At 44.0% G+C, this 23900-nt stretch overlaps 1 protein-coding gene across 1 annotated transcript in view; it reads right to left on the reverse strand.

Moving 5' to 3' along the window:
• prmt7 (protein arginine methyltransferase 7) overlaps positions 1–19135 on the reverse strand; it is a 49225-nt gene extending 30090 nt beyond the window's left edge. The window contains exons 1-9 of the mRNA XM_070897852.1: positions 18920–19135; positions 11885–11921; positions 11114–11263; positions 5883–5991; positions 4297–4409; positions 3805–4052; positions 3248–3428; positions 1126–1253; positions 607–742 (exon numbers count right to left, since the gene is read on the reverse strand). Coding sequence (XP_070753953.1) covers positions 607–742; positions 1126–1253; positions 3248–3428; positions 3805–4052; positions 4297–4409; positions 5883–5991; positions 11114–11263; positions 11885–11921; positions 18920–19014 — 1197 coding nt within the window. The 5' untranslated portion in view covers positions 19015–19135. The remainder of the gene's footprint in view (positions 1–606; positions 743–1125; positions 1254–3247; positions 3429–3804; positions 4053–4296; positions 4410–5882; positions 5992–11113; positions 11264–11884; positions 11922–18919) is intronic.
• Positions 19136–23900: the final 4765 nt, after the last annotated feature.

The raw sequence follows: 23900 nt of genomic DNA on the forward strand, positions 1-23900 counted from the left end.
TGTCAGGAGCTGCAGCCGGATTCACTTCCCGCACATGTAGTTGTCTGTCCCTGATTTCCCACATAGCACAGGAGGAGCATGACACGTGTCATACTCTCCTGCCATGACTTAACCCCTAGATTAACTTAATTTGGCAACAACAATGATAAAGGTTACCTACTGATAAAGGAAAAGAAAAAGAAGAAAAACTACTCGCCAATCACCCGCCAATCACTTACCCCCTTGGCTGTGATGTCACCCTTCGATTTCTTTCTACTTCTTTGCTTTCTGTCCCTGCTTTTGCTGCATCAGCTAGCTCTTCCTCGATCTCCCGCTCTGCCTCTCCGACTCCCCGCTGGCTGCTCGACGCCTGTTGGGCCTTTTGTAGGCCTCCTCGACGTCCCGCTCCGCCTCTCCGATTCCCCGCTTCCTTGTCTCAAGGTCTCTCTTTTGCATTTTTCCTCTTAGAACTCATTTGTACTTTGTCCCATTGTAACCGTACCCATCCTTAAGCCATTCACCCTTAATGCTTTCTACTCATGTCAAGTTAGCCTAACTTTGCCACTTTCAAGTGTACCGATTCCAACATTAAACTGCTTATGTCGTGAAATATTTCAGGGCACTCACTGTTTTCAGGGCTTCAGTATAGGCCTCGTTCCTTTGCTGGTCATTTAGTTCCCCAAAGCGCTGCCTGTTGCATATGAGATGGGCCTGGCAGGAGCAGACGGGTCGCTCGCTCAGTACTTCAGCCTCACACTCATCACTGTGGAGCACAAAATTAAAGAGCCAGATGAACAGGTATACTACTTCTCATTTTTTCTCTCCTGGTTTTTCCCAGCCATGGAACTCTTCATGAGAGAAGATAAAAGAAACACACAATATAGAAATTACAGCCCAGACAGTACACCATACGTTGGACAGGACATTGTGCACATGTAGTACAGAGCATATGCACAGATAGTTCACTTTGTACACACTATACAGTGTTCAGATCAGTCAGGACATCAACATACGAGACTCCTCTGTAACTGTCAAGTGAGCAAATGAGAAAGAAGCATTGGGGCATAATCCCCAGTGTGCATAGACTCTGCCCAGCATTACCAAGAATTTCTGTAATATCTTTAGCAATTACTCCTCATTCCATACCTACTGTGTTGCAGTTTATACCATATAGAGTAGTCATCGTGCATTGCTGAAATATGTAGACACTCCCCCTCCTGAACAGGTAACTCCTCGGGTAAGAAGTACACGCACTGCATCCAGTGATCCCGCCACTGCCAACACAAGCAAGAAAAGTAGAGTTTCAAACCAGCCTTGCACTCAGAGCAGTCGAGTCAAACATAAAATAGGCGCAAAGACTTATAAAGCAAAGTGACAGATCAGCACTTCCAGCTGCACATGGAAGAGTTAAATAACATAGGAAAATGAAAGGTGACGAAGGGCTCTCAAATAGCAAGCACTGCTTAACTGAACTCTCTGCATACAGTAAATCGAAAATATGAGGACAACTGGGTCAATGACAAATGTTATTGGTTCCCACCCAACAAGTAAAGTGAAACATATTTTAAAACAGCCTATTCTCAAGAGTCATATTACAGTGGGTTAGAGTTTTGCCTCCATTCACCTTACTGTTAGCAAAAAGGAACATGTTATTATTTCTTCTTTTTGTTCTCTCCTCACAATTTCCTCTGCTAATCCCCCTATTCCAGAAATTCATGTAGAGATATACATAAGAACATAAGAAATAGGAACAGGAGGAGGTCATACGGCCCCTCGAGCCTGCTCCGCCATTCAATAAGATCATGGCTGATCCGATCATGGACTCAGCTCCCCTTATCGCTTAAGAAACTGTATATTTCTCTCTTAAATTTATTCAATGTCCCAGCTTCCACAGCTCTCAGAGGCAGCGAATTCCACAGATTTACAATCCTCAGAGAAGAAATTCCTCCTCATCTCAGTTTTAAATGGGCGGCCCCTTATTCCAATATCATGCCTTCGAGTTCTAGTCTCCCCTATCAGTAGAAACATCCTCTCTGCATCTACCTTGTCAAGCCCCCTCATAATCTTATACGTTTCAATAAGATTGTTATGTCTTGAATAAAGAGTCAGACTAGATACTGCAAGCTCAAAGTAAGGTGTGACCGTAGTCCTTTATTACAGATCTCAGAGTGCCTCTCCAGCCTGTGAGGCCTCCTTATATATAGGTGCTCCCAAGGGATTGTGAGATCCCTTGGGACTCCAGGGGATAAGCCCTCTGATGGTTAGACATGGTATTTACAGGTTTACATACATAACAAAGATCACCTCTCATTCTTCTGAATTCCAATGAGTAGAGGCCCAACCTACTCAACGTTTCCTCATCTCCGGAATCAACCTAGTGAACCTTCTCTGAACCGCCTCCAAAGCAAGTATATCCTTTCGTAAATCTAGAAACCAAAACTGCAGCAGTATTTCTGCTTTGGCCTCACCAATACCTTGTATAGCTGTAGCAAGGCTTCCCTGCTTTTATACTCCATCCCCTTTGCAATAAAGGCCAAGATACCATTGGCCTTCCTGATCACTTGCTATACCTGCATACTATCCTTTTGTGTTTCATGCACAAGTACCCCCAGGTCCCGCTGTACTGCAGCACTTTGCAATCTTTCTCCATTTAAATAATAACTTGCTCTTTGATTTTTTTCTGCCAAAGTGCATGACCTCACACTTTCCGACATTATATTCCATCTGCCAAATTTTTGCCCACTCACTTATAGTCTGCCTATGTCCTTTTGCAGATTTTGTGTGTCCAGTTCCAGCAGCGGAGACTGCCCTTCAGTACCTCAGCCAAACAGCCACTATTCATATACAAGCCTCGATGGCAGGCTCCTTGCCTGAAGGGCCACTGTAGCAGAGTTTGATAAGGTTCTCCGAGTCAGAAGGTTGTGGGTTCAAGTCCCTCTCTGGAGGCTGACACCTTAGTGCAGTACAAAGGGAGTGCTACACTGTCAGAGGTGCCACCTTTTGGATGAGACTTTAAACCAAGGCCCCGTCTGCCCTCGTAAAACATCACGTGGCAATATTCGAGGAAGAGCTGGATGTGTTCAAATGCTCGTCTGTACTTTTGAATCTACACTCTTTGCAATTTATCGCATTTCCTTCTCAGTAACCTCTCCCGCAGATTTACAGCAGTCTCCTGAAGCCAAAAGTGGATTGTGCCATTTCCTGCTCCTCAACATTTCCAGGTGTCAACTACACATTTCATGGAACAGGAACCAGGAAGCTTCCTTACCTGAATATTATTTGGAGTTGGATGGGCCCAGTATGGTGCCATGGTACATTTGATATGTCCTTCAGGATCCATGTCCATGTCCCACCAGGACAGTACTACCTGGGCCTGTCCACTGCCAGTCGCTCGGATCTGCACGGTGTGTCGGGCCGGAGAACTGCTCACTGCTTTACTAAAATCCACCCTGCATAAAGAACAAGACACAAATAAAATCAAGACTCCATTTATTTTCTCAGGTGAATTTACGAAATATAATGAAATGACCAACACATCACACCAGTTCCCCACTTTCACAATCTCTCCCCGTTCACACACTGTTGGGCAAAGCACAGAGAGCTTGACTCTGCAGTTATGTGTCTAAGCTGGAGTACTTTTACTTTATGCTGACGCCAGATGTCTGAAATGGAAAGTGTTCCATTCCCCAGCACCAACGGCCCCACCTTCAGCAATACAAATAAATCCCCGAAAAGGCAATTCTACCTGACAACTGATGGGAATTTTGAACTCCTCAACCCCTACCCACAAGTACTAATGTTTCCACTGGAGACACCATACTGTACCTGAATATCTCTATGACCTCTGTGAGGGCTGTGAAGTGGTTCCTGTTCACCTGGTTCAGCTGGATGTCATAGACACAGGGGGATCCAGCACACACCTGCATGTCCCTTGGTGGCACAATGACCTTCTCAACCTTGCCACCCTCCGGTCGGACGTGAATCGGCAGCACTTTGTTCCAGGCCCACATGCGCTCTGACTCCACCAGCTGTGCGTAAACTGTGGCTCTGTGTGGAACTGCCTCACATTCTTCCTGTCAGCCCACGGTTGGGGTAGATAGAAGGAAACAGAGACTTAGAATGGACAGGATACCTTGCTTTGTTAGAACTGATTATATAATTATCACAACTATATAATTAAGAACAAATATTTACTGTGCTGTTGTGGATCAAGTATCTTAAATCTACTTCCCAGAACTGGACAGCGAAGGCCTGGAAGGAGCCCCAGAATAAGAGTCACAATGCACTAAGCCCCCATACCCTCAAGCACTAACTCACCTGGACAAGGTACTTGTGAGCATGTTCGTAACTTGGCAGCGCGCCCTCTCCAATAAGTTCGGTATCAAACAGTTCTGTGACCAGGATATTAGCTCGACATGACATATCACCATCTACAGAATGGAAATCACGATGAGGAAGGTGCATACGACAAAGGCTACTAAATAAGGCTTCCAATCAAACACTGATATGTCAATGTAAAGACACTACATGAATTGACCCTGGAAATGACTGTACAAAAGAAATACAATCTGTGCTGTCAAGCACTTTAGTTAAAAAAATCCACGCACAGGCATCTTCCACCCTTCAATATGTAGTTCGGGACTTAGAATATCAGGTCCCTCTTTGAAACACCCGTGAACTTTCTGGTGTGAATGCAAGTCATCCTCGATACGAGGGACCGCCTAAGAAGAAGAGACTCTTAACACAAGTATAGCGACTGAAAGTATATTATCTCCCCACTGGTTTGTTTTGTGATCAGCAAAGTTCCTTTGGGTGCATTCTCTAAATCTAACTGTAGGAAAACAGGCTGGTTCTTGTTAGCATCTTGTACTATGATTATTTCAGCAGTTCCAGTCCTTTCAGGAACTGCTCTGTTCTTGGCAGTCAGAACTAACTTATGAGTTGATCACTTCTCTCTGTCAGTGGTCTCTCCAACTATTTTTGTAACGCTTTTAAATCAAGTGCCCCTTTTTTAAGGGCACAATCAACAGCTCTACAACCATTTTAGTTGAAAGCATCAGTGGCCTCTCCAACACTAGCGCTGGCAACTCCCATCAACGGTGGAGCATCTCAATACTTAACACAAACTAATTATTAGTAACAAGCTGGTTTGTTTGTAGGGAAGGGATTCAAACTGCTGGAGCCTCTCAGATTTCAAGCACATCTGGCTCTTTGGGAAATTGGGACCATCATTACAACAGAATTTCCACTGTAAAAAAAAAGACTTGCCCGATTTATATAGCGCCTTTCACGACCACTAGATGTCTCAAACACTTTACAGCCAATGAAGCACTTTTGGAGTGTAATCACTGTTGTATTGTAGGAAACAACTTGGATGAATTTTAACATGAAACAACTTAGATGGATTTTCAATCATGGTCTCTGAAGACAATATACAAATAAGACTCTGCCCACATTGCTGTATTCTCAGTTTTTCTCCACTTTACAAACAAAATCCCATTGTGTAAATACTGCTTCCTGGGAATGTTCTAGTTATTACTACAGGTCCAACAATTAGACCTGGCCATCTCAAGCCTGAGGCTGGTCACGTTCAGCAAGTGGTCTCTCATGGCGAGACATCCCTGCCACAATATTGTGATCATATACTGCTGCATACAGGTGATCTGTTATTAGAGGGATCTTAGAAATCAGGTTCCACTATATTTAAGATGCTGCTTAAAAATTGCTGCACCAATTGCTACAGTGCTGATTACATGTCATTCCAACCAAACAGCAAGACACACCGCTAACCCAGAAACGCAAGTAGCTGTTTCAATGGAGCGCTAAAACTCAATAGTTACTCCATTGCCTCAGTCTTTCCCATCAACGGCCTCCATCCACCCTGCCCACTCCAGGTCCCTTACCTGGCCCCACTGTCACCTCAGTCGAGTGTTTGTTGATGACTTTAATTTTGTTGCTGAATCCATTTTTGTCCACAATCTTCACAGCAACATCAGCCATTGGCTTAAAAACCTGAGGGAATGATAACAGAGAGATTACACAACATGAACCACATTGTCTGCTCCAATCCCTTTTCTCTATATTATGCCTCTCCGTGGATGCAGGCACCAAACAGCAGACGAACAAGCAGCAGTTTCTCTCCAGTGTCTATGTCAGTTTGTGAGCAAGGAGGCAAGAGATTGTGTGAAACATATAGCTTCAGTAAAGAATCTAACCCACAAATTCAAATAACTACAAACCGTTGCAATTGTTAGGTGTCCGTGATAGAGGGTGGGTTCCGAGTCAATCCATAAGAACATAAAAACATAAGAATTAGGAACAGGAGTAGGCCATCTAGCCCCTCGAGCCTGTTCCGCCATTCAACAAGATCATGGCTGATCTGACCGTGGACTCAGCTCCACTTACTCGCCCGCTCCCCATAACCCTTAATTCCCTTATTGGTTAAAAATCTATCTATCTGTGACTTGAATACATTCAATGAGCTAGCCTCACTGCTTCCTTGGGCAGAGAATTCCACAGATTCACAACCCTCTGGGAGAAGAAATTCCTTCTCAACTCGGTTTTAAATTGGCTCCCCCGTATTTTGAGGCTGTGCCCCCTAGTTCTAGTCTCCCCGACCAGTCGAAACAACCTCTCTGCCCCTATCATGTCTATCCCTTTCATTATTTTAAATGTTTCTATAAGATCACCCCTCATCCTTCTGAACTCCAACGAGTAAAGACCCAGTCAACTCAATATATCATCATAAGGTAACCTCCTCATCGCCGGTATCAGCCTAGTGAATCGTCTCTGTACCCCCTCCAAAGCTAGTATATCCTTCCTTAAGTAAGGTGACCAAAACTGCACACAGTACTCCAGGTACGGCCTCACCAATACCCTTTACAGTTGCAGCAGGACCTGCCTGCTTTTGTACCCCATCCCTCTCGCAATGAAGGCCAATATTCCATTCGCCTTCCTGATTACCTGCTGCACCTGCAAACTAACTTTTTGGGATTCACGCACAAGGACCCCCAGGGTCCCTCTGCACCGCAGCAAGTTGTAATTTCTCCCCATTCAAATAATATTCCCTTTTACTGTTTTTTTTTTCCCAAGGTGGATGACCTCACATTTTCCGACATTGTATTCCATCTGCCAAATCTTAGCCCATTCGCTTAACCTATCTAAATCTCCTTGCAGCCTCTGTGTCCTCTACACAACCCACCTTTGTGTCATCTGCAAATTTTGTTACACTACACTCTGTCCCCTCTTCCAGGTCATTTATGTATATTGTAAACAGTTGTGGTCCCAGCACCGATCCCTGTGGCACACACTAACCACCAATTTCCAACCCGAAAAGGACCCATTTATCCCGACTCTCTGCTTTCTGTTAGCCAGCCAATTCTCGATCCATGCTAATACATTTCCTCTGACTCCGTGTACCTTTATCTTCTGCAGTAACCTTTTGTGTGGCACCTTATCGAATGCCTTTTTGAAATCTAAATACACCACATCAATCATACACCTCTATCCACCATGCTCATTATATCCTCAAAGAATTCCAGTAAATTAGTTAAACATGATTTCCCCTTCATGAATCCATGTTGCGTCTGCTTGATTGCACTAATCCTATCTAGATGTCCCGCTATTTCTTCCTTAATGATAGCTTCAAGCATTTTCCCCACTACAGATGTTAAACTAACCAGCCTATAGTTACCTGCCTTTTGTCTGCCCCTTTTTTAAACAGAGGCGTTACATTAGCTGCTTTCCAATCCTCTGGTACCTCCCCAGAGTACAGAGAATTTTGGTAGATTATAACGAATGCATCTGCTATAACTTTCGCCATCTCTTTTAATACCCTGGGATGCATTTCATCAGGACCAGGGGACTTGTCTACCTTGAGTCCCATTAGCCCCCCTAGTGATAGTGATTATCTCAAGGTCCTCCCTTCCCACATTCCCATGACCAGCAATTTTTGGCATGGTTTTTGTGTCTTCCACTTTGAAGACCGAAGCAAAATAATTGTTTAAGGTCTCAGCCATTTCCACATTTCCCATTATTAAACCCCCTTCTTATCTTCTAAGGGACCAACATTTACTTTAGTCACACTTTTCCGTTTTATATATCGGTAAAAGCTGTTACTATCTGTTTTTATGTTTTGCGCAAGTTTACTTTCGTAATCTATCTTTCCTTTCTTTAATGCTTTCTTCGTCATTCTTTGCTGACGTTTAAAATTTTCCCAATATTCTAGTTTTCCACTAACCTTGGCCACCTTATATGCATTGGTTTTTAATTTGATACTCTCCTTTATTTCCTTGGTTATCCACGGTTGGTTATCCCTTCTCTTACCGCCCTTCTTTTTCACTGGAATATATTTTTGTTGAGCACTATGAAAGAGCTCCTTAAAAGTCCTCCACTGTTCCTCAATTGTGCCACCATTTAGTATGTGTTCCCAGTCTACTTTAGCCAACTCTGCCCTCATCCCACTGTAGTCCCCTTTGTTTAAGCATAGTATGCTCGTTTGAGACACTACTTCCTCACCCTCAATCTGTATTACAAATTCAACTATACTGTGATCACTCATTCCGAGAGGATCTTTTACTCGGAGATCGTTTATTATTCCTGTCTCATTACACAGGACCAGATCTAAGATAGCTTGCTCCCTTGTAGGTTCTGTAATATACTGTTCTAAGAAACAATTCCGTATGCATTCTATGAATTCCTCCTCAAGGCTACCCCGTGCGATTTGATTTGACCAACATGTAGGTTAAAATACCCCATGATTACTGTCGTTCCTTTTTCACATGCCTCCATTATTCCCTTGATTATTGTCCGCCCCACCGTGAAGTTATTATTTGGGGGCCTATAAACTATGCCCACCAGTGACTTTTTCCCCTTACTATCTCTAATCTCCACCCACAATGATTCAACATTTTGTTCATTAGAGCCAATATCGTCTCTCACAACTGATATCATCTTTTATTAACAGAGCTACCTCACCTCCTTTCCTTTCTTGTCTACCTTTCCGAATTGTCGGATACCCCAGTCTTGGTCACCCTGCAACCACGTTTCTGTAATGGCCACCAAATCATACCCATTTGTAATGATTTGTGCCATCAACTCATTTACTTTATTTCGAATGCTGCGTGCGTTTAGGTAGAGTGTTTTAATACTAGTTTTTAAACCATGATTTTTAGTTTTGACCCCTCTTGCAGCCCCTTTATATTCATACATATTGTCCCTTCCTATCACCTTGTGGTTTACACTTACCCCAGTGCTACTCTGCTCTGTTGCCTCCTGCCTTTTCCATTCTTTCTTGGGGTCCTGTTCATCTGAGCTCTCACCCACTCTAACTAGCTCAGAGCCCTTTCCTGGATTCCGAATACTTCTCGGATTGAGGCACCGAGCTTTCAGGCTTGCCTTTTTATTACACTTTGACCCTTTAGAATTTTGCTGTACAGTGGCCCTTTTTGTTTTTTGCCTTGGGTTTCTCTGCCCTCCACTTTTATTCATCTCCTTTCTGTCTTTTGCTTGTGTCTCCATTTTGTTTCCCTCTGTCTCCCTGCATTGGTTCCCATCCCCCTGCCATATTAGTTTAATTCCTCCTCAACAGCACTAGCAAACACTCCCCCTAGGACATTGGTTCCGGTCCTGCCTAGCTGCAGACCGTCCGGTTTGTACTGGTCCCACCTCCCCCAGAACCGGTTCCAATGTCCCAGGAATTTGAATCCCTCCCTGCTGCACCACTGCTCAAGCCACGTATTCATCTGAGCTATCCTGCGATTCCTACTCTGACTAGCTCGTGGCACTGGTAGCAATCCCGAGATTACTACTTTTGAGGTCCTATGTTTTAATTTAGCTCCTAGCTCCTTAAATTCGTCTCGTAGGACCTCATCCCTTTTTTTACCTATATCGTTGGTACCAATGTGCACCACGACAACTGGCTGTTCACCTCCTTTTTCAGAATGTCCTGCACCCGCTCCGAGACATCCTTGACCCTTGCACCAGGGAGGCAACATACCATCCTGGAATCTCGGTTGCGGCCGCAGAAACGCCTATCTATTCCCCTTACAATTGAATCCCCTATCACTATCGCTCTCCCACTCTTTTTCCTGCCCTCCTGTGCAGTGAGCCAGCCACGGTGCCATGAACTTGGCTGCTGCTGTCCTCCCCTGATGAGTCATCCCCCTCAACAGTACTCAAAGCGGTGTATCTGTTTTTCAGGGGGATGACCACAGGGGACCCCTGCACTACCTTCCTTGCACTGCTCTTCCTGCTGGTCTTCTATTCCCTATCTGGCTGTGGACCTTTCACCTGCGGTAAGACCAACTCGCTACACGTCTACTCACGTCATTTTCAGCATCGTGGATGCTCCAGAGTGAATCCACCCTCAGCTCCAATTCCGCAACACTCCATCAGAGTAATATAGCCAACACATGCAACCAACAAACCGTTTCCACATTCAGTTCATTCTAGTATCAACTCGGCCAGCTCCTTCACAATCACAACCACAAGCCCCATCCTCAGGTTCAACGTCCTTGCTCTGCGCTCGGTTAGCTGATCTTAGCCAGGGCACTAGAATTGGCTGCATCCATGGGCTCTGTTAAAATAGCTAAAAGCTGTGTGTTGTTGTACTGTCAGACGTTTTTGCTATGATGGAAAATTGCTGAGTCCTTGTACCAATTAAACCATCTATGTGTGTGTGGGACTGACAACCTAATGTCCAATATTGTGCCTTTTTCAGTTGTGTATTAACAGATAGGCTTTGTATGCAAGTAAGACAAGTGAACGGTACCTTTGTGTAATGACCAGATGGCTTTGTGGTTCCAGTTAGAACAAAGCTAGTTGGGGCATATATGTAGGCAGCACAGCCGCTGACTGCTGGAACAGACTTGCAAGGATAGCATGCTGAAACCACTGTACTTCTGTTCCTCGATTAACGATATCGTTTTCTGTATTTTGTAGTGCTGTTCAATATAGTTATTAAACTAAATTGTTGTTGTAAGCTTGTTCATCTGGTGTTCAAAACCATAAGACTCAGTTTTTAAGAGTCAACAAGGCTCAGGAAAAGATTTTACTGAAAGTATATAAACTCAGATACAACAACAAAATGAAAATCTGGAGCGCAACGAATCCCTGGAGCTCCCTGAAATCTCACCTCGATTGCATAACAATAATCTGCACCAGCCCTCACTGCCATCATGGACAGCAGCCCTGTCCCAGTTCCAATGTCCAGGACAATTGCCCTCTGACCTCGCTCCTTCACCCTGCAGACTGCAGCCCGGATTCCACTGTGATACTTCTCATTCTGCAAAATACAATTTCATAGGATTAAGCATCTGCTGCACTAAAGTGGTTCAAACAGATCACGATTCCCCACTCAGCACAAATAATATAACAGACCTTTTCTCTAACCCCTCCTTCCTTTTGTTATTTTTCCTCCTTTCACCTAATTGTCTCTCCCTGGTGCCCACAAGATGGCAACCAAAGCCTCCGTTAATGTTACTCTAAAACAGGCCACTAAGAGCTGCAAGAGCAAGCTATGCAAGAAAGAGCATTCACTTTTAACTATGGAAATATGTTCAGAGACTTGGCTACTCTAATATCTTCAGTATTGTTCATCTTCTGTAGTTTAGACAAGGCCCCTTCATAACCTAGGCTTCAGGTAAATAGCCTGTTCAAAGTTTAAAATCAACACTCAATTCCTGATTTGAGCCGTGTTCGCAGCCAGGGCAATACTGAGCCACTATAATCGGTCTCGGTGTCTTGGGTTAGGCGGGGAAAATGGGCTGAGGATCCTGCTCCTAATTGCAGCTCAGTGACCCTGATTGAATCCTGTACAGTCTGAGGAAGTGGGACACCCTATATCCTATAAACGAACATATTCAAAATCAATAAATACACGCTTCACTTTGTGTCAAATGCTTACCCTGTCTTTGTCATGTAGCATATCTGCATAAGACGACCTGATAAAAAGATAATGAAAAATGGGCCAGTTAACACTAAAAAGTGCAACATTCACATATGGTTTTTAGTGATTTACCAGCTGTAATCTAATTGAAGAGTTCAGGTGACTTTCAGACAGATTAATGGATATCTGGGAGTCCTTACAGCTTGTAATCGAAATGAACGAATCACATGGTTTATATTTAGAATACAGGATGTCCAGCAATGAGGTAGAGACTAGGATCTAATGGGAGATTTCAGATGACATTCAAACATCAAGCGATTTAGGTTTGTTGCCTTAAACTAGCTGAGATGCCCAGTATTAAGTGTGGACATTTATTTTTCTTACCATTGCAATACTGAGGGACATAAGGCAGGATTAGAAGGCATGTCCAGCTTGTGACATTACTAAGTTAATCTGTAGATGACTGCTCATTCCCCAGTACATTACTAAGGTGCTAACTAACAGAAAACAGACAGTCGGGATAAATGGGTCATTTTCCGGCAAACAGTGACGAGTGGGATGCCGCAGGGATTGGTGCTGGGTCTTCAACTATTTACAATCTATAATGACTTGGATGAAGGGACTGAGTGTAATGTAGCCAAGTTTGCTGATGATACAAGGATGGGTGGGAAAACAAATTGTGAGGACACAAAAAATCTGCAAAGGGATATAGACAGGCTAAGTGAGTGGGCAAAAAATTTGGCAGATGGGAATACAATATGGGAAAATGTGAGGTTATCCACTTTGGCAGAAAAAAAATAGAAAAGAAAATTATAATTTAAATGGAGAAAAATTGCAAAGTGCTGCAGTACAGAGGGACCTGGGGGTCCCTGTGCATGAAACACAAAAGGTTAGTATGCAGGTACAGCAAGTAATCAGGAAGGCAAATGGAATGTTGGCCTTTATTGCAAGGGGGATAGAGTATAAAAGCAGAGCGGTTCTACTACAACTGTATAGAGTATTTGTGAGGCCACACCTAGAGTACTGCATACAGTTTTGGTTTCCGTATTTAAGGAAGGATATACTTGCATTGGAGGCTGTTCAGAAAAGGTTCACTAGGTTGATTCCGGAGATGAGGGGGTTGACCTATGAGGAAAGGTTGAGTAGGTTGGGCCTATACTCATTGGAGTTCAGAAGAATGAGAGGTGATCTTATCGAAACATATAAGATAATGAGGGGGCTCGACAAGGTGGATGCAGAGAGGATATTTCCACTTATAAGGGAAACTAAAACTAGGGGACATAGTCTCAGAATAAGGGGCTGCCCATTTAAAACTGAGATGAAGAGGAATTTCTTCTCTCAGAGGGTTGTAAATCTGTGGAATTTGCTGCCTCAGAGAGCTGTGGAGGCTGGGTCACTGAATATATTTAAGGCGGAGATACAGATTTTTGAGAGTTAAGGGAATAAAGGGTTATGCGGAGCGGGCAGGGAAGTGGAGCTGAGTCCATGATCAGATCAGCCATGATCTTATTAAATGGCAGAGCAGGTTGGAGTGGCCGTATGTCCTACTCCTGCTCCTATTTCTTATGTTCTTATATGCTCACTTTCGCATTCCTGGTATGCATTACTGGTTCCCTTCACCTTCTTCACACATACTCTCCCATGTATATTATAAGCCATTATATTAAAGCTCCAGCCTTGCTGTGACTAAAATCAGCATTAAACATTTTTTTTTTAAAGTATAACAGCGTGTCAATACACTCCGTGCAACAAGGATACAGCAACTTCTGAATTCTAGTCAAGCCAAGATGACAGTGCTTTTCTCACAGGGAAGGAGGGAAGAGGCTGGTTTATCTCTGACTACTCGCTCTCAAACACTCCCAAACATTCAGCTGCACAACAGCATTGTCCAAGGGATGAGACAAAAGGAAAATCCTTGTTCAAGCATTAAGCTTAATACAGAAATTAAAGGGTAATGTTACCTGCATTAAAGAGCAATACAATCATATCCAGCAAACTTCCACTTTACAAAAACAAAACAGATTGAATTGTGTCTGCTGTAACGTGTAATCATTTGAGGATTGTTACAGATTTTAAATAAATATTAGTGGCCGGGGTGGGGGAGTGAAACGAGGTCACAGGCATTTTATCAAAAAACAGCACCATTTATTGTACATGGAGGAGGGGGCAGTTACTGTACACTATGGGTGGGTGGCTACTGTATATTGCCCTGTTATCCACACAGTCATTACTGTATATAATAGGGCCTGCTTGCTGTACATTGCGACTGCTTACTCTACACTAAATAGTTACTGTACACAAGGTGGTTACAGTACATGCCCCGTTACCCAGTTACTGTATATGAGACTACAGTATAAAGCCCCATTACCTACACTCACTGTACATGGGGAGGCTACAGTATAAAGTCGTCGAGGAGGCGGCGCAGGAGTCCGGGGAGGCCTATAAAGGCCCAACAGTCGGAAGAGCAGCGGTGAGTCATCAAGGAGGCCAGCTGGTGCAGGGAGAGAAGTTGACCCAACCACCTCCACGGAGGCGTGTGGGGTTGCTGACCCATCCACCTCCATGGCACGAACCTGGTATTGCAGTACTTCCAGGAACGGTGCAGTGGCTCTCGGCCTTTTGGCTAAGAGCATTGGCGCAGAGTGATCCTTGATGTGTGCAAGGTGACCTCTGGCGTTTGTGATTTGACAAAGAATTGGAAAGATTGGCTACGAATAAAAAAAAAGAAAAAAAAGAAAAAGAAAAAAAAGAAAAAAGAAATCGAAGGATGACGTCACAGCCAAGGGGGTAAGTGATTGGCGAGTAGTTTTTCTTCTTTTTCTTTATCAGTAGGAAACCTTTGGCATTGTTGCCAAATTAAGTTAATTTAAGGGTTAAGTCATGGCAGGAGAGCCCATGTCATGCTCCTCCTGTGCAATGTGGGAACTCAGGGACGCTTCCAGTGTCCCTGATGACTACATGTGCAGGAAGTGTATCCTGCTGCAGCACCTGACAGACTGCATTGCGGCACTGGAGCTGCGCATGGATTCACTCTGGAGCATCCGCGATGCTGAGGATATCGTGAATATCACGTTTAGTGAGTTGGTCACACCGCAGCTAAAGGTTACTCAGGTAGATAGGGAATGGGTGACCATCAAGAGCAGCAGTGGAAGGAAGGTAGTGCAGGGGTCCCCTGCGGTCATCCCCCTCCAAAACAGATACACCGCCTTGGGTGCTGTTGGGGGGGGGGGGGGGATGACTCACCAAGGGAGGGCAGCAGCAGCCAAGTTCATGGCACCATGGGTGGCTCTGCTGCACAGGAAGGCAGGAAAAAGAGTGGGAGAGCTATAGTAGTAGGGGATTCTATTGTAAGGGGACTAGATAGACGTTTCTGTGGCCGCAATCAAGACTCCAGGATAGTATGTTGCCTCTCTGGTGCAAGGGTCAAGGATGTCTCGGAGCGGCTGCAGGACATTTTGGAGGGGGAGGGTGAACAGTCAGTTGTCATGGTGCACATTGGTACCAACGATATAGATTAAAAAAACGGGATGAGGTCCTACAAGCTGAATTTAGGGAGCTAGGAATTAAATTAAAAAGTAGGACCTCAAAAGGTAGTAATCTCAGAATTGCTACCAGTGCCATGTGCGAGTCAGGGAAGGAATTGCAGGATAGCTAAGATGAATACATGGCTTGAGGAATGGCGCAAGAGGGAGGGATTCAAATTCCTGGGACAATGGAGCCGGTTCTGGGGGAGATGGGACCAGTACAAACCGGACGGTCTGAACCTGGGCAGGACAGGAACCAATGTCCTAGGGGGAATGTTTGCTAGTGCTGTTGGGGAGAGGTTAAACTAATATGGCAGGGGGATGGGAACCTATGCAGGGAGACAGAGGGAAGGAGAATGGGGGCCGAAGCAAAAGATAGAAAGAAGAAAAGTAAAAGTGGAGGACAGAGAAACCCAAGGCAAAAATCAAAAAGGGCCCCAGCAAAATTCTAAAGGGGAAAAGTGTGTTAAAAAGACAAGCCTGAAGGCTCTGCGCCTCAATGCGAGGAGTATTCGTAATAAGGTGAACGAATTAACTGCGCAGGCAGTTATTAACAAATATGATATAATTGGCATTACGGAGACATGGCTCCAGGGTGACCAAGGCTGGGAACTCAACATCCAGGGGTATTCAACATTCAGGAAGGATAGGCAGAAAGGAAAAAGAGGTGGGGTAGCATTGCTGGTTAAAGAGGGAATTAACGCAATAGTAAGGAAGGACATTAGCTTGATGTAGAATCTGTATGGGTAGAGCTACGGAATACCAAAGTGCAGAAAACGCTAGTGGGAGTTTTGTACAGACCACCAAACAGTAGTAGAGATTGGGGACAGCATCAAACAAGAAATTAGGGATGCATGCAATAAACGTACAGCAGTTATCATGGGCGACTTTAATCTACATATAGATTGGGTTAACCAAACTGGTAGCAATACGGTGGAGGAGGATTTCCTGGAGTGTATTAGGGATGGTTTTCTAGACCAATTATGTCGAGGAACCAACTAGAGGGCTGGCCATCCTAGACTGGGTGAGATGTGTAATGAGAAAGGACTAATTAGCAATCTTGTTGTGCGTGGCCCCTTGGGAAAGAGTGACTATAATATGGTAGAATTCTTTATTAAGATGGAGAGTGATACAGTTAATTCAGAGACTAGGGAAACTTAGGGAAAGGTAACTTCGATGGTATGAGACGTGAACTGGCTAGAATAGACTGGCGAATGATACTTAAAAGGTTGATGGTGGATAGGCAATGGCAAACATTTAAAGATCACATGGATGAACTTCAACAATTGTACATCCAGATCTGCAATAAAAATAAAACAGGGAAGGTGGCTCAACTGTGGCTAACAAGGGAAATTAAGGATTGTGTTAAATCCAAGGAAGAGGCATATAAATCAGCCAGAAAAATAGCAAACCTGAGGATTGGGAGAAATTTAGAATTCAGCAGAGGAGGACAAAGGGTTTAATTAGGAGGGGGAAAATAGAGTATGAGAGGAAGCTTGCTGGGAACATAAAAACTGACTGCAAAGGCTTCCATAGATATGTGAAGAGAAAAAGATTAGTGAAGACAAACGTAGGTCCCTTGCAGTCAGAATCAGGTGAATTTATAATGGGGAACAAAGAAATGGCTGACCAATTGAACAAATACTTTGATTCTGTCTTTACGAAGGAAGACACAAATAACCTTCCGGAAATACTAGGGAACAGAGGGTCAATTGAGAAGGAGGAACTGAAGGACAGCCTTATTAGTCAGGAAATTGTGTTAGGGAAATTGATGGGATTAAAGGCCGATAAATTCCCAGGGCCTGATAGTTTGCATCCCAAAGTACTTAAGGAAGTTGCCTCACAAATAGTGGATGCATTGGTGATCATTTTCAAACAGTCTATCGACTCTGAATCAGTTCCTATGGACCAGAGGTTGGCTAAGGTAACACCACTTTTTAAGAAAGGAGGGAGAGAGAAAACACGCAATTATAGACTGGTTAGCCTGACATCAGTGGCGGGGAAAATGTTGGAATCGATTATTAAAGATGAAATAACAGCGCATTTGGAAAGCAGTGACAGGATTGGTCCAAGTCAGCATGGATTTATGAAAGGGAAATCATGCTTGACCAATCTTCTAGATTTTTTTGTGGATGTAACTAGTAGAGTGGACAGGGGATAACCAGTGAATGTGGTGTATTGGACTTTCAAAAGGCTTTTGACAAGGTCCCACACAACAGATTGGTGTGCAATATTAAAGCACATAGTATTGGGGGTAATGTATTGACGTGGATAGAGAACTGGTTGGCAGACAGGAAGTAGAGAGTCGGGATAAACGGTCCTTTTCAGAATGGCAGGCAGTGACTAGTGGGGTGCCACAGGGCTCAGTGCTGGGACCTCAGCTCTTTACAATCTACATCAATGATTTAGATGAAGGAATTGAGTGCAATATTTCCAAGTTTGCAGATGACACTAAACTGGGTGAGCTGTGAGGAGGATGCTAAGAGGCTGCAGGGTGACTTGGACAGGTTAGGTGAGTGGGCAAATGCATGGCAGATGCAGTATAATGTGGATAAATGTGAGGTTATCCACTTTGCTGGCAAAAACATGAAGGCAGAATATTATCTGAATGGCGGCAGATTAGGAAAAGGGAGTTGCAACGACACCTGGGTGTCATGGTACATCAGTCATCGAAAGTTGGCATGCAGGTACAGCAGGCGGTGAAGGCGGAAAATGGCATGTTGGCCTTCATAGCTAGGGTATTTGAGTATAGGAGCAGGGAGGTCATACTGCAGTTGTACAGGGTCTTGGTGATGCCTCACCTGGAATATTGTGTTCAGTTTTGGTCTCCTAATCTGAGGAAGGATGTTCTTGCTATTGAGGGAGTGCAGCGAAGGTTCACCAGACTGATTCCCGGGATAGCAGGACTGACGTATGAGGAGAGACTGGATCGACTGGGCCTGTATTCACTGGAGTTCAGAAGAATGAGAGGGGATCTCATAGAAACATTTAAAATTCTGACAGGTTTAGACAGTTCAGATGCAGGAAGAATGTTCCCAATGTTGGGGAAGTCCAGAACCAAGGGACTTAGGATAAGGGGTAAGCCATTTAGGACCAAGAAGAGGAGAAACTTCTTTACTCAGTTATTAACCTGTGGAATTCTCTAATGCAGAGAGGTGTTGATGCCAGTTCATTGGATATATTCAAGAGGGAGTTAGATATGGTTCTTACAGCTAAAGAGATCCAGGGGTATGGAGAAAAAGCAGGAAAGGGGTACGGAGGTGAATGATTAGCCACGATATTATTGAATGGTGTTGCAGGCTCGAAGGGCACCTATTTTCTATGTTTCTATTACCCACAGTTACTGTATACAAGGGAATCCGGTTACTATTGGTGGCAGAGGCCGAGTTAGGCCAATGGGGTCAGTAGCGAGTCCGGTGCCCCGCTGAGATTTCCAGCATTCTCTGTTTTTATTTTATGCCACAGACAGGCCTGTCTCCATGGCAGCACGCGCGCGGATGCTAGTGTCAAGTTATGACCGGCTCTGTACCGTGCTATCTCCTGGTGATAGTCATAGTCCTCGTCTTCCTCCTCCCACTCGATGGCGCCGGTCGTAGGGTTCGCTCTGCCACAGAAAGTCTTCATGATGGCGGGAGCAGCCAATCACTTCAGTGCGGGAACCACCGCCAGCGCTGACCTACACCGGCGCCGCCATATTGCCATCCCAACATACAGCGCGCCCGCCATACTGCCCTCACATGATGCGGGTTGATGAGAACGCATGCGCAGAACCGCCTGAAGCCCGGCTGGTCGCGCCAGGGTCACGTGATAGAGGCGCCAAACTGGAACAGCAACAACAATAACTGAAATTTATATAGCGCCTTGATGAAACGTCCCAAGGCGCTGCACAGCAATATCATGAGATTCCAATTTTGACACATAGCCGCAGAGCTTGGTCAAAGAGTTAAGTATTAAGGAGGAAAGGGAGGTAGAGTGACGGAGAGGTTTAGGCAGGGAATTCTAGAGCTTGGGGCCTAGGCAACAGAAGGCACAGCCACCAGTGGTTGAGCGATTATAATCAGGGATGCTCAAGAGGGCAGAATTACACAGCTGAGAAACTAGTAGGACCTGTTTGATAGTCACAGGCTAGCAAGTAACAGCAGTGGGGATGGACTGTAAACTGGACAAAGTTACTTTTAAATTTAAACAACTGAGCAGCAGATTAGAGACACAGCAGCTGAGTCTTACGGTGTAGTCCAGTGCAGAAGCGTAGTCTTCTGTCCGGAGAAGTCCAGGAATTTGGAAGCCAAATTTAAGAAAACATCTAGTGCTCACTGAGGAAAACAAAGAGTAGGCATGATCGGAGGATGGGTAGCGGCAGTTCATCCTTCATTGTAGAATCCAATCAAATAATCCCAGGGATTTGCCCTTGAATTTATTGCACATCTTGATCACTCTGCGTGAAGGATTTCCTGATATTTGCCTAAAATTGCCTTTTACTGGTCTGAACCTCTCTACCTGAATCTCCTCCTTTAAGACACTACTTAACACCTACATCTTTGACCAAGCTTCACCGGTCCTAATATCTCCTGTGGATTGGTGTCAAATTTTGTTTAATAACGTTGCTGTGAAGCTTGGGACATATGACTAGAATCATAGAATGGTTACAGCACAGAAGAAGGCCATTCAGCCTGTCGAGCCCTGCAAGAGCACCTCAGCTAGTCCCACTCCCTCGATCTTCCCCTGTAGCCCTGCAATTTTTTTTCTTTCAGGTACTTAGCCAACTCACTTTTAAAAGCAGTGATTGAGCCTGCCTTTTTCAGGCATTGCATTCCAGATCCTAACCACTCGCTGCATAAAAAAAGTTTTTTCTTATGTCGCCTTTGGTTCTTTAGCCAATCACCTTAAATCTGTGTCTTCGGGTTCTTGACCCTTCTGCCATTGGGAACACTTTCTATCTACTGTGTCTAGACACCGCTATCAAATCTCCTCTCAATCTTATCTGCTCTAAGGAGAACAACCCCAGCTTCTCCAGTCTATTCGTAACAAAATAGATGAGTTGACGGCACAAATAGATACAAATAGGCATGATCTGATAGCAATTACAGAGACGTGGTTGCAAGGTAATCTGGACTGGGAACTAAATATTCAGGGATATTTGACAATTCAGAAGGACAGACAGAAAGGAAAAGGAGGTGGGGTAGCACTGTTAATAAAGGATGAGATCAGTATGTTAGTGAGAAACTGTATTGGTTCAGAAGATCTTGAATCAGTTTAGGTGGAGATAAGGAATAATAAGGGGAAAAAGTCGCTGGTAGACGTAGTCTATAGGCCCCCTAACAGTAGCTACACTGTTGGACGGAATATAAATCAAGAAATAATGGAGGCTTGTAAAACAGGAATGGCAATAATTATGGGCGATTTTAACCTTCATATTGATTGGACAAAGCAAATTAGCCAGGGTAGCCTTGAGGAAGAGTTCATAGAGTGTATCCGGGATAGTTTCCTTGAGCAGTATGTTGCGGAACTAATCAGAGAGCAGGCTATCTTAGATCTGGGACTGTAAAATGAGACAGGATTAATAAACGATCTCCTAGTAAAGGATCCTCTAGAAATGAGTGACCATAACATGGTTGAATTTCAGATTCAGTTGCAGGGTGAGAAAGTGGGATCTCAAATCAGTGTCCTAAGCTTAAATAAAGTTATGAAGGCAGAGTTGGTGAAAGTGGACTGGGAAAATAGATTAAAGTATGGGACGGTTGATGAGCAGTGGCAGACATTTCATAACTCGCAACAAAAATATATCTCAATGAGAAGGAAAGACTGTAAGAGAAGGGATAACCATCCCTGACTAACTAAGGAAATAAAGGATGGTATCAAATTGAAAACAAGGGCATACAATGTGGCCAAGACTAGTGGGAGGCCAGAGGATTGGGAAACTTTTAAAAGCCAGCAAAGAACGACTAAAAAAATAATAGAGAGGGAAGATGGATTATGAAAGTAAACTAGTACGAAATATAAAAACAGATAATAAGAGTTTCTACAGGTACATAACAAGGAAAAGAGTGACTAAAGTAAATGTTGGTCCCCTCGAGGATGAGACTAGGGAATTAATAATAGGGAACAGGGAAATGGCTGAGACGTTGAACAAATATTTTGTATTAGTCTTCACGGTAGAAGACACTAAAAACATCCCAATAGTGGATAATCAAGGGGCTATAGGGAGGGAGGAACTTAATACAATCACTATCACTAAAGAAGTAGTACTTGGTAAAATAATGGGACTAAAAGCGGACAAGTCCCCTGGACCTGATGGCTTACATCCTAGGGTCTTAAAAGAAGTGGCTGCAGAGAAAGTGGATGCATTGGTTGTAATCTACCAAAATTCCCTGGATTCTGGGGAGGTCCCAGCGGATTGGAAAACCGCAAATGTAACACCCCTATTTAAAAAAGGAGGCAGACAGAAAGCAGGAAGCTTTCGACCAGTTAGCCTAATATCTGTCATTGGGAAAATGCTGGAGTCCATTATTAAGGAAGTAGTTGCAGGACATTTGGAAAAGTATAATTAAATCAAGCAGAGTCAGCATGGTTTTATGAAAGGGAAATCACATTTGACAAATTTGCTGGAGTTCTTTGAGGATGTAACGAACACGCTGGATAAGGGGGAACCAGTGGATGTGGTGTATTTGGATTTCCAGAAGGCGCCACATAAAGTGCCACATAAAAGGTTACTGCTCAAGATAAAAGTTCATGGGGTTGGGGGTAATATATTAGCATGGATAGAAGATTGGCTAACTAACAAAAAACAGAGAGTTGGGATAAATGGGTCATTTTCCAGTTAGCAAACAGTAACTAGTGGGGTGCCACAGGGATCGGTGCTGGGGCCTCAACTATGTACAATCTATATTAATGATTTGGATGAAGGGACCAAGTGTAATGTTGCCAAGTTTGCTGATGATACAAAGCTGGGTGGGAAAGCAAATTGTAAGGAGGACACAAAAAATCTGCAAAGCGATATAGACAGGCTAAGGGAATGGGCAAAAATTTGGCAGTATAATGTGGGAAAATGTGAGGTTATCCACTTTTGCAGAAAAAATAGAAAAGAAAATTATAATTTAAATGGAGAAAAATTGCAACGTTATGCAATACAGAGGGACCTGGGAGCCCTTGTGCATGAAACACAAAAAGTGAGTATGCAGGTCCAGCAAGTAATCAGGAAGGCAAATGGAATGTTGGCCTTTATTGCAAGGGGGATAGAGTATAAAAGCAGAGAAATCCTGCTACAACTGTACAGGGTATTGGTGAGGCCACACCTATAGTACTGCTTACAGTTTAGATCTTCGTATTTTAGTAAGGATAGAAACATAGAAACATAGAAAATAGGTGCAGGAGTAGGCCATTCGGCCCTTCTAGCCTGCACCGCCATTCAATGAGTTCATGGCTGAACATTCAACTTCAGTATCCCATTCCTGCTTTCTCGCCATACCCCTTGATCCCCCTAGTAGTAAGGACCTCATCTAACTCCTTTTTGAATATATTTAGTGAATAGCAGAATTCCACCATATTATGGTCACTCTTCCCCAAGGGGCCTCGCACAATGAGATTGCTAATTAATCCTCTCTCATTACATAACACCCAGTCTAAGATGGCCTCCCCCCTAGTTGGTTCCTCGACATATTGGTCTAAAAAACCATCCCTTATGCACTCCAGAAAATCCTCCTCCACCGTATTGCTTCCAGTTTGGTTAGCCCAATCTATGTGCATATTAAAGTCACCCATTATAACTGCTGCACCTTTATTGCACGCACCCCTAATTTCCTGTTTGATGCCCTCCCCAACATCACTACTACTGTTTGGAGGTCTGTACACAACTCCCACTAACTTGCATTGGAGGCTGCTCAGAGAAGGTTCACTAGGTTGATTCCAGAAGTGAGGGGGTTGACTTATGAAGATAGGTTGAGTAGATTTGGCCTATTGAGAATGAGAGGTGATCTTATCGAAACATATAAGATAAAGAGGGGGCTCGACAAGGTGGATGCAGAGAGGATATTTCCACTCATAGGGGAAACTAAAACTAGGAGACATAGTATCAGAATAAGGGGCTGCCCAGTTAAAACTGAGATGAGGAGGAATTTCTTCTCTCAGAGGGTTGTAAATCTATGCAATTTTCTGCCCCAGAGAGCTGTGGAGGCTGGGTCATTGAATATAATGAAGGCAGAGGTAGACAGATTTTTGAGCGACAAGGGAATAAAGGGTTATGGGGAGCGGGCGGGGAAGTGCAGCTGAGTCCAGGATCAGATCAGCCATGATCTTATTAAATGGCGGAGCAGGCTCGAGGGCCAAAATGGCCCTATCCTGCTCCTATTTTTTATGTCCTATCCATGTAACTGAAGTCCCTCATCACTGGAATCATTCTCGTAAATCTTTTCTGCACCCTCTCTAAAGCCGTCACATCCTTCCTCAAATGCGGTGCCCAGAATTGGACATTACTCCAGTTGAGGCCAAACCAGTGTTTTATATGGGTTCATCAT

Source organism: Pristiophorus japonicus, chromosome 13 (assembly GCF_044704955.1).
Source record: "Pristiophorus japonicus isolate sPriJap1 chromosome 13, sPriJap1.hap1, whole genome shotgun sequence".
Classification (NCBI taxonomy): Eukaryota; Metazoa; Chordata; class Chondrichthyes; family Pristiophoridae; genus Pristiophorus; species Pristiophorus japonicus.